This window comes from Triticum aestivum, chromosome 3A (genome assembly GCF_018294505.1).
Source record: "Triticum aestivum cultivar Chinese Spring chromosome 3A, IWGSC CS RefSeq v2.1, whole genome shotgun sequence".
In the NCBI taxonomy this organism is placed as follows: Eukaryota; Viridiplantae; Streptophyta; class Magnoliopsida; order Poales; family Poaceae; genus Triticum; species Triticum aestivum.
Genome location: NC_057800.1, coordinates 210,563,709 through 210,574,966, shown reverse-complemented (window position 1 = coordinate 210,574,966; position 11,258 = coordinate 210,563,709). Strand labels below are relative to the sequence as shown.

General features: G+C 43.4%; 1 protein-coding gene across 1 annotated transcript; it reads left to right on the top strand.

Moving 5' to 3' along the window:
* Positions 1 to 3,656: 3,656 nt before the first annotated feature.
* LOC123060994 (uncharacterized) lies at positions 3,657 to 10,582 on the top strand. The gene is made up of 4 exons (XM_044483874.1): positions 3,657 to 4,350; positions 8,159 to 8,322; positions 8,492 to 10,072; positions 10,279 to 10,582. The coding sequence occupies exons 1-3, from the start codon at positions 3,768 to 3,770 to the stop codon at positions 9,560 to 9,562; spliced, it is 1,818 nt and encodes a 605-aa protein (XP_044339809.1). The 5' UTR covers positions 3,657 to 3,767; the 3' UTR covers positions 9,563 to 10,072; positions 10,279 to 10,582.
* Positions 10,583 to 11,258: the final 676 nt, after the last annotated feature.

Sequence of the window (11,258 nt, the reverse complement as noted above, 5' to 3'; positions counted from 1 at the left end):
GGTGGGGGCGCGCAGCCTCCTCTCTCTCTCTTTCCCCTAAAGCCCAATAAGGCCCATATACTCCTCGATGAATCCCCGTAACTCTCCGGTACTCTGAAAAATACCCGAATCACTCGGAACCTTTCCGATGTCCGAATATAGTCATCCAATATATCGATCTTTACGTCTCAACCATTTAGAGACTCCTTGTCATGTCCCCGATCTCATCCGGGACTCCGAACTACCTTCGGTACATCAAAATACATAAACTCATATTACCGATCGCCACCGAACGTTAAGCGTGCGGACCCTACGGGTTCGAGAACTATGTAGACATGACCGAGACTCATCTCCGATCAATAATCAATAGCGGAACCTAGATGTTCATATTGGCTCCTACATATTCTACGAAGATCTTTATCGGTCAAACCGCATAACAACATACGTCGTTCCCTTTGTCATCGGTATGTTACTTTCCCGAGATTCGATCGTCGGTATCTTAATACCTAGTTCAATCTCGTTACCAGCAAGTCTACTCGTTCCGTAATACATCATCCCGCAACTAACTCATTAGTTGCATTGCTTGCAAGGCTTAAAGTGATGTGCATTACCAAGAGGGCCCAGAGATACCTCTCCGATAATCGGAGTGACAAATCCTAATCTTGATCTATGCCAACTCAATAAGTACCATCGGAGACACCTGTAGAGCACATTTATAATCACCCAATTACATTGTGACGTTTGGTAGCACACAAAGTGTTCCTCCGGTATTCGGGAGTTGCATAATCTCATAGTCATAGGAACATGTATAAGTCATGAAGAAAGCAATAGAAACAAACTAAATGATCATCGTGCTAAGCTAACGGATGGGTCGAGTCAATCACATCATTCTCTAATGATGTAATCCCGTTAATCAAATGACAACTCATGTCTATGGTTAGGAAACATAACCATCATTGATTCAACAAGCTAGTCAAGTAGAGGCATACTAGTGACAATCTGTTTGTCTATGTATTCACACGTGTATTAAGCTTCCGGTTAATACAATTCTAGCATGAATAATAAACATCTATCATGATATAAGGAAATATAAATAACAACTTTATTATTGCCTCTAGGGCATATTTCCTTCACCACCTTCATAGGATCCTCCACCTCCGCCATCTCTGGGAGCTTTTCGTACAGATCCATGCGATGACGGAAGAGAAAAGAGCGGGAATTTGGGGGATGGCAGTGTGTTCGGAGCGGAGAGGGTGGAGAAAGGGGGTGGCGTGGAAACATTGCGGACCGCTCCAAATGTGCGGGCTCCGCCTCGGTTTTGGGTGTGTCGGGGGTGTTAGAGTCCTATGTGGTGGATGCCCGGACTCCCGCAATGTCCCTCTGGTTTTCTTTCAGTTGGAGGGAAAACAAACATGTGGACTTGTCCATGCACAAGTACATGCCCTTGTTGGATGGTCTGCAGCATCTGGACAGCTCGAACCAGATGCTTGCAGAGGTTTTGAGGGTCCGCGTTGGAGTTGCCCTTATGACACTACCCATGAGGTGAATGCCAGGATGAATGCTCTAAATCCTTCACATGTGTGTAGATGTTTTGGTTCTGTGTCTACTCACATAGATACATACTACATGCACAACTTTTCTAATGCTATCTTCCTCCCTGTTTTTTATCACAGTGAATTTTCTAAGCAAGATTAGTCCAAGGAATCGCCGCTAGACGACATGTGCCTATGTCAGCCGTCCAGGGCCTCATCGTGGATTGCAAGGAGAAAACTCTCGCGACTAGGAGGTATAACATAGCTGTAGGAGTAGGACTATATTGACATTGTCAACATCTCTGCCACACTAACGGATCATCGAGAGTATGATCGTGTTACCTGCATCTGGATAGTGATCTTGGTTGGATAGTGATCTTGACATGTGCGTGCGCGGGATTAAGAGAGAATCACAAGAAGATATGTTTTGTTGCTAACTGTGGCGTGTCTATGCTGAGATTGAGATTGTTGCTGCTTATGGTGTGTGCATCTGCATGTGAGCTAATTCTATAGGAGAGGAGAAAAATATTAGTGAGATTGAGATTGTTGTTGCTTTGTAGTGTGTGCATCTACATGTGTGCTAATTCTATAGGAGGGGAGAAGAATATTAGTGAAGAAGAACAAACTCGGCGAGAGCAATGCATACTTCTTTATATGCTGTTGTTGGTGCTTTTTTCCAGCAATCGATAGAAGCGTTGCCTTTTATTACCAAGGGGATAATATCTACAAAAGTGACATATTTATGGGACATCTTGGAACCCGATGGATATCACATTGCATGCAAATTACTCATGCATAAAGTTACCTCTTATTTTGAGAGAATCACAGAAAAAATATTCATGAAGGAGAAATTGAGAGGGATATGTTAGGTGTGTTGGCAGAGTTTAGGGCTTCACTATTTGTAGGGTCAATTATTCAGTCTTTTTGCATGCACCATTTTTTGTTTTATTCTAATTTGTATAAGGACGCTGCTACCTCGTGAGCCATCGGATCTAGCAGATAAGCGGCCGGGTGCTATCTTCTATAGTTGCAACACATGTTGTGTTGTAGGAAATTTCTACAACAAGTGTCATGTTGTAGAAAATTTTACAACATAGGTCAACTTGCAGATTTTATTTTTGTAACACAGGTCTTGTTACAATTTTTTTTCCAACATGAGTCTTGTTGCAATTTTTTTTGCAACAGGGGTGCAGGGCAATGGCGGCCGGAGCCGGACGTGGAGGCTGCATGGTAGCAGGGGCGCCCCTGGGTGAGCCGATCCAGCGATGGCATCTCGTCGGTGGTAGTACCTAGCCAAATCCGGCGACGGAGCGTTTCCGGGTGGTTGTGCTTGGCCAGATCCGGCAATAGTGTGGCAGCCATCGGTCGCATCCGGGGACGAGGAGTGCAGACGCGCCAATCCAGTAGCGGGGCGTCGCCGCCAGTCCAGTAACGAGTCTGGGGCGGGCGACCTTGTGTCTAGTCTGCAACAATCCCCTTATTGCGATCAAAGGAATTGCAACCGGAGCCAAGTTGCAAACCTGAAATATGGGCTAGTTGTTGTTTCTGAGGCAACTGATTAGACGAGATCCGACGACTATGAAGACGGTGGACGTGCCCAGAAAGATCAGTCGGCTGACTACAAACATTTCTCTTTGTACAATGTCTATTTTTGGGTGAAAATTTGTGCTATGTCTTTGAACCATCCGGACGATGATTATGCATTGTAATTTCTAGTCTTTTGTAAGAATATGAACTTAATTTTTTTTACTTCATCGTGAATCAGTCATTGCCCTATATTTTTTTATGCCCGCATTACAACGCAGGGCAACTATTATATTACCTAGTAAAAGGGAAAAAAGACAGGTGCAAATAGTAATAGAAAATAAAGACTTTCTTAGCCGGCGAACGTTCACTAAGAGTGATGGCATTTATGAACGCTTTAGATGGCAAGTTTTGTATGGGTTGGCAGCTTTCTCATAAACGCATGGCAGTTTTTTGAAAAGCCCATGACAATTTCTTCAGAGTATATTTTTCTTCTAGAAAAATGCCATCGTCGAGAAAAGAGCATTTTTCTTCTTCTAAAAACTGTAAGTAAAGAGCGTTCGCTTGCTTGCCTCAAAAAAAAAAACGAGAGAGCGTTCGCTTGCCATCCTCCTCCCAGCTGACATTCGCCGGATAATACTATTACCGAGAATTAAAAAAAGAGAGAGGAAGACTCCGTCGATCTCCGGTGCTCCTCAGTCCACAACCGCCGCCGCCGCCGCCACCAGACCAATGGCGTCGCCTCGCCACCGCTCCTTCCCGCTCCGCCTCCTCATCCTCTTCCCCGTCTCACTATGTATCCTCCTCCTCCGCCGCCGCTCCTCCTACGCCGCACCTCCGCTCATACCCGCGCGCCCGGCTCCGGATCCTCACCGGTTCTCCCTCCTCATCAAACTCCTGGCCTACGATCGCCCCGCCCCTCTGCTCCGCTGCCTCCGTTCCCTCGCGGCTGCCGACTACGATGGCGACCGCGTCGCACTGCACGTCCTCCTCGACCACCTCCCGCCCAACTCGTCCGCCCCACTCCTTGCAGCGTCCCACGAGATCCTCACCGCCGTCGACGCCTTCCCCTGGCCGCACGGGGAGAAGCGCATCCACTACCGAGCGGCTAATGTGGGGCTCCAGGCGCAGTGGATCGAGGCGTGGTGGCCTGGCTCGGACGACGAGTTTGCCTTCGTCGTTGAGGACGACCTCGAGGTCTCACCGCTCTACTACAGGTTCCTAAAGCGGGTGGTCATGAGGTACTACTACGACAGGGAGAACTACAGTCCCTACGTCTTCGGCGCGTCACTGCAGCGCCCCCGGTTTGTCGCAGGTGAGAGCTTAGTAAGCAATGTGAACGCTTGCTGATTTTCTGGCTTAGTTAGGAACCATAAATCTAAGAATGCATGTTGTGTTGCGCAAATGTGTATGCATAGACCATGTTGTGACCTTGTGTGTATGTGTACCACTCTTCCTTTGATCTTTGCTCTATAGTTAGGACCTTAGGATTGGTTAGATTAGAAGACTGCTTGTTGGGAGATTGGAAATATTTTGCATTGTCATGATATTTTTTGGTGTGTGGATGTGTTATCATCATAGATGGCGATCTGGAGCCCCTGAGATCAAATTGGGTTCAGGGTATTCTGAAGTTAATTACCATTTTGGATTGTGTGATGCTAAATTTGTGAAACTAAACTGGTTATTGCTTTGTAGAGTTTATAAATAGAGTAATAAAGTCTGAAAAAAAACTTAAACTCATACTGCTCGTCGGAATCGAACCCTGACCTTCTAATCCCTGAAATGGGCACCCTATAATTACATATCCTAATTCAATCCTCACCCTAAATATTTTGGCACACCGAGCAGCCCGACCACGGCGCACATCCCTATTTTGTGCTTGAGATCGAGCAACATCGGCTGTAGCCCATACCAAATCAGAGATTGATAGGATTGACAGCCCGAGGCAGAGTGGACGAGCAAGGTTGGAGTGAATCCGATCTGGCGTGATGCTCTGGAAGAGGCAGAGGATCATTCTGATGCGCCGGACGACCTGCTTGCCGTCGATGCCTTCGGTTCCGAATAAGGTGCGCCCGGGAAGCGATGACGAGAAGGCACACACAGAGCCGTTCTTTGTGTCCGGCGCGGTGTGGCACCGGAGGTGGCAAAAACGACGCCACACCTCTGAGGGTCGTAGGCAACATCGCCGGGTTGATGACGGCGGCATTCCTGAGTCCTGATGGCCTGCGGCTTCGGCGGCAAGTGCCTCGACCCCAGCGAGGACATCTCCCGTTCGATTCTCGTGTTGCAGGCTTGCTGCCTCACGTTCGAATTTTCTCTTTATACGGACTTGTGGCTGGAATCAAACCAATCTCTTATGTAGTTTTGTGATGTCAATGTGGCATCGCTCGTTCATTTTTCACGTTCCTTGCCGAAGTGGGCGGGGTTGATGCTGCACATGTCTGGGCCTGTAGTGGTGCATGTGGCTGGCCCTCGGCATGGAGACCGCGCTGACCCAAAGCATGGCACATGTCGACCAGTACCATGCCACTGTCATCGAGACGCGCAAGCTCCAGCTCACGGCCGGCAATGGCAAGTATGAGTGCGACACGGTCGCGACACACAACGACGTGCTCTCCTGGTTGGCTGGTTCATGTGGTAGGGATCATGAAGATGTGTTCTGCCTGCCATTGCACTGTTGCGTGCTCCATCAGGGAGCTATGCCGGCCTGCGCCGCATGCCACTGGCCATAACCGTTCCCAGAGCTGCACTTACATCAACGTCCCCAGGAGAGCAGAGCTGTTCTTGAAGAAGCAGCGACCTTTCATTGCACTCTGTGTTCGATTTAGAGAGGGAGGGAGGGAGGGAGGGAGGGAGTAATCTCAGTGGGAGTTGTCTTTTCCCTGGTGCACCAAACTAATGCAAACTCAACTACTACAAGGCCGGGATTGATTGGGATCGGTAAGTATAGGGTGCGGATTTCAGCGATTAGTTCAAGGTTTTTTTCAGACTTTACTCGTTTAAATACCAACTCATGTAGATAGGGTAAACTGTATCTTCTGCTGTCAGCTAGTGTGTTAGCTAGAAAAATTGGTGCTTTGCAACTTATCAGTTTCTTTATTAATCACTCCACAAGCTTGCCTTCAGCCATGGATTCAGATTTATCTTGATGAGTTTGAGCTAATAAACTCTAATCTGGCCGCTAAAAGATAAAATGCCTTCTAATTGGCCTGGAGTGTATAAGAGCTTTTGGGATTACTTGAACCCCATGTCTATGGTTTTCATTCTTTTCAGGTCTTGTCAACCTTGCTTGCTGTTGACATTTTCGGTTCTTAATTTCCCAGCAAGAAAATGCTAGGCTGAACTTATTCTGGGGTTGTTATTTCAGTTGTTTTGGGTGACTATAGCTGGGTCTAATACAGATCTGTATTAGAGGGTGTGCAACCTGTGCATCTGCCCAGGACTCCCAAATATAACTAGGTCTGCCAATTACTTGTGCTAAGTGCCAGTACTAGTTAATACTGGTAATTCTCCCAAGGAAGTTAGTGATGATAGTAATAGTTGTGTAGGTAATATTAGTACCCAACAACGAACCTGTCTAGCCATTACTTCTTCACTTGAATTTTCCATCGCTTTTCATTTGGTAACAATACCCAAGCAATCAAATAATGTCTCATGTAACTGCTACAATTATTATTTTCATGTGAAACAAACTCACATCTGATAGTGTTTAATGTATAAACTTTAAATCCTTACCCTGAATTGTTTCTAATTTCGTTTGAAGTTAATAAACTTGGCTATTGTGGCTGCTTAGTTGAAATAACATTCGGTAGGCAATACTAAAGAAGAGTAAATTGGGTTACGTAAATGTTGCTATTGCAGAAGTGCAGGGGTTGATTGGTTTTTTCGAGGGCTGTATCGAAACTGCTTTGTGTAATGTAAAACTAAATAGCAAAACAAAATGCCCAGAATATATATACATTCACATACAACTTTGTGAATTGGGCATCAACGCTATTGAAAATGGTAGTTTGGAGAAGGTTGTTGACTAATATATAGTTGAAGATCTTGTTCTTAGATAGAGTAGAAATGTGTCATATTTAACTTAGTCCGTTGAGTATTCCGATTGGTTACACCAGTAGTTCTGATCAGTAATGTTTGCATGGTCTCTCTCCATTAGTGAAGTTGGACGATATGTGCTATAACAGTGCAATGCTGTGTTATGTGGGCATAATATTTTTTATGTAAAATAGAAAGTATTTAGACTTTGAGGTGAACTTACGGTAGTTATTATTTGCTGTGTTTTTATCATTCATGTCTTCTGTAATCAAATTGCTATGTCTCTGAAAGAAACTGCCACTAACTGAAATTTATGGAAGCTAGTTGGCTTTATTGGATGAGGAGGGTTTGTTTGATGTTCAGTTCAAACTAGTATTATTAACGACTCTTGGCGTGTTTTTTTAATGATAACTAGATGATACCCCGCACGTTGTTGCGAGAATGTTTTGCAATATGTTCAGTTAGAATTGGTTGTATGGAACATGAATATTTGGAGTAATAATATGAGAACTAAAGCTGAAAATAAATATGATTTGTGGTGTTTGATTATTGTATAATGTAAATATCATAATAAAATGTAAATTCTCATGCATGTTTGCATGTTGAGGTGGCTTTTTATTATGCATGATTGCATGTTGTGGTGGACCTTTCTCCATACATGTTGAATGATGAGGTGGCATACTTGCATGTTGAGAGAAATAGGCTAGTGGGGGCTAGCTATTTAGATATAGAAGATTGCTTTTAACAATACTAAGAAATGTGTTATTAGACTATCTATTCTGTAGTGTCATGCAGATGCATTTTCATTAAATTAACCTTCATCCTTTGAACCAAAAGGTTTCTAATCGAACCATATGTTTGATCAAGGGCTATATTTAAACGGTGTTATGGCTTAATTTGGATTAGGCATCATGAGTTGATTTTAGAGTAAGGGAGATTTAAAGCAAAGCCTAACCCAAATCCCCTTGCACAAACAGGGAGAGATGTTACTCTCATACTTAGAACATACACACTGGTTAACTTGTTATTATACTAAAGTGCTGGCAATGGTTCTGTTATTAACTAGTTGACCTTGAATTAAATAGGTAAACATGGAAACAAGATACAGCTGGACAGTGAAACTAGACTATTCTTGTACCAGATGGTTGGTACATGGGGCCAACTTCTCTTTCCCAAACCATGGAAAGAATTTCGATTATGGTATGATGAACAGAAAGCCAAAGGAATCAAACCTATTCTTCAAGGCATGGTAAACCTTTTTCTTAATTAATTTTTCAGTGTGCTTCCTCAGTTTATGTGTTATGTAGCCTTGTGTATTATATATGCTAGATTATTTTCTTTAGATTATTTTTATCTCTTATGTGCTGTTGGTTTAGTTAGCTTTATAGTAACTGGTGTTCCACTCTTATCCTCTGCAGAAAACTACAGGATGGTACAGAAAGATGGGCGAGAGAATATGGACTCCTTGGTTCATTAAATTTATCCACTCACGTGGATACTTCAACATCTACACAAACTTCTTGAAGGAAAGGGCCCTCAGCATCTCTCATAGGGATGCAGGTGTGAACTATGGAAGAAGTGTTGGACCAGATTCTACATTGTTAGATGGGAATAATCTCGATTTCAACGTATGGCAATTGCAGCCTCTAAAGAAGCTAAAATGGTATGATTTCTGCTTTGCTGAAATTCTTCCAGGAAGGTTTGTTAGGAAATTTAGTGAACTTGGTTCTGTGCTCAAGTCCGTGCAATTAGGAAACAATGTTGTACTCATAAGTTTGTATTCAGTGGAACAGAGGATTGTGAGGAACCTTATTTGCCATCTTGAGAAGACGGGCATGGAAAATTACATCTTCCTTGGTGACAATTCAGAGTTTCTGGATGACCTTGCTCATAGAGGACATGCCGTCATTGATGCTATTGAGTTGCTGCAGGGGATCAAAATGAGTGGTTATATGAATTCTGATGGTTTTGTTAAGGAAATACTAGCTAAAGCTTACGTGATACAACATTGCTTGAACCTGGGTTACAACCTATGGGTACTAAATGGTAATATGATTTCACTTGGCAGTAAGTTGGTTGAGCCATCAAATCAATCAGTTGACATTTTTACTGCAGACCCTGTGGATTTGATATTTATAAGAAGCTCACAAGGCTCTAAAAAAACATGGAATGAGCATATTATATCGAGAGTAGCAGATGGTGGATTTGCTTCTGTGAAACATGTGAGTTTTGTTCATATACTTACCAGAGTGTTGGAAAACAATGGTGGTGGTGTGAGGCTGGGGAAACTGAATGAGGAGATAATGACTATGGAATTAGGGCCTAACATGTCGAATAGATCACTGTCGGAGGGTCAGAGTAAAATGCTTTTCTGGTCTGACAGTGTGCCTTCAGATTCGGTACAAAGGCAACTCGGAAATGTGAATTTGTGGTTAATTGACTCAGATTCATCTTGTAGTGCTGTTGTTTGTAACCAAAAGCAGAAGTAGCCTCTGTTATCTTACGCATGTTCTTTTTACATTGATCTCCATTAACGGATCCTAAGGTAATATCGAGTATTTGAAACTTGGCCCTGCTCCGGCACTTACCCAAGAATATTGTTAGCAGCCTGCAATTACTTTAGATGTTGATAACTGCTGGTCTTTGGAGCCAATATTCTGTATTTAATGGGGTCTTGAGGTGTTGATCGTTCTGATTGTTTGGTGAGGTTGAAGTATTCAGTTAGCTATGCTAGTCCCCATTCACTGGTACAATTTTTGAGAATCTTCCAGAAGTCTGCAATTACATTTGATGTTGATAACTGCTGGTCTTTGGAGCCAATATTCTGTACTTGGGTTCTTAAGGTGTTGATTGTTCTGATTGTTTGGTGAGGTTGAAGTATTCAGTTAGCTATGTCAGTCCTCATTCACTGGTACAGTTTTTGAGATGAACGTTTCCTGGTGTGCTCGGTGTGAATAGCAGCGTCTCCCCGCAGCCTCAGACATTGGAGACTGAACTTGGTATGATTCTCTTATATCAAACTCTCTATTCCAATTCTGTAGCAACAATGCTTGTCTGCATGGCAAGTTATTTAGTTGTGGGCAGCTGCAATGAGAAATACTATCAGAGATTTGCCTATGCTTGTTTTATCGTTTGTTCAGTATGATTAGTTTTCCTTCAGTCTTACAAACTTGTGGTGCATTGGTTGTTGCTTGTGTTTTTATAGACATGTCCGGTGTTTCTGACCACTTGCAACTGAGGCTAGAGGCGACGCCAAGCTTGGAGGCAGCGAAACTTACGCTCGCAGTGTGTATGGAGAAAGCCTCAAAGATGTTAGAGGCAGACTTAGAAGCCGAAAATCACAACACTGCGGATGCTTTGAATAGATAGATGTAGAAAGAGTAGCTGAAGACAAACTGGTAGATGCTGTTTGTGGTGCGGATGCATTGATGCAATATCAACATAGTACACATTTTACTGTGAGATACGCTGAGCATGCATTGTCGATCTGAAGAGATTTCCCAACCACAGTTGAAGATTCCTAGTAGTTTAATGTTCTTCCACTTGAATGAGGCAGGATTACCTGTCATTGGATCTCTATAAGCACAAACTGTAGACCATTTTTTTAGGGAAAAACTGAAAAAAAAGGTTACTTACGCTGAACTTTCCAAAACCATTTAAACAACCGGCGAAGACCTTTAAAGCGTTTTTCGAGGATATGAAAACATTGAAGACCATTAGTTGATGGACACCTCAACACCGCACTCAGATGGCAACCTTCATTGGTACAGTGAGGTGCTATACAAACTCTTTTTAACCCTTTTTCATGATGGCATTTCAAACCGTCGTTAAGTGAATGTGAGCGATAGGGGGGTTTTTCTCACACGACCCAAAAACCGCCGGGGATAGAAAGCCAAGATGCATATACAGTACTACTCGTTTGTGCTCGCATTGCCATCGCAGTCGGTATTCTGTGATGCTACGTTTACGATGCGCGGCCCATCACAAACGATTCACTATGTATGATAAGAGGCAATCATACACATTCGCTTTTCCCAAACCGTATGCGATAACTAATTAAGAAGATTAGCTAATCGTCGTACGAGTGTCGGATAGGATTATAAAACGTCGGACTATCGTACACGACAACTATCGCACACGCTATTCTTTGGTACAATGTTTACGATGCATACTTCATCAGAAACA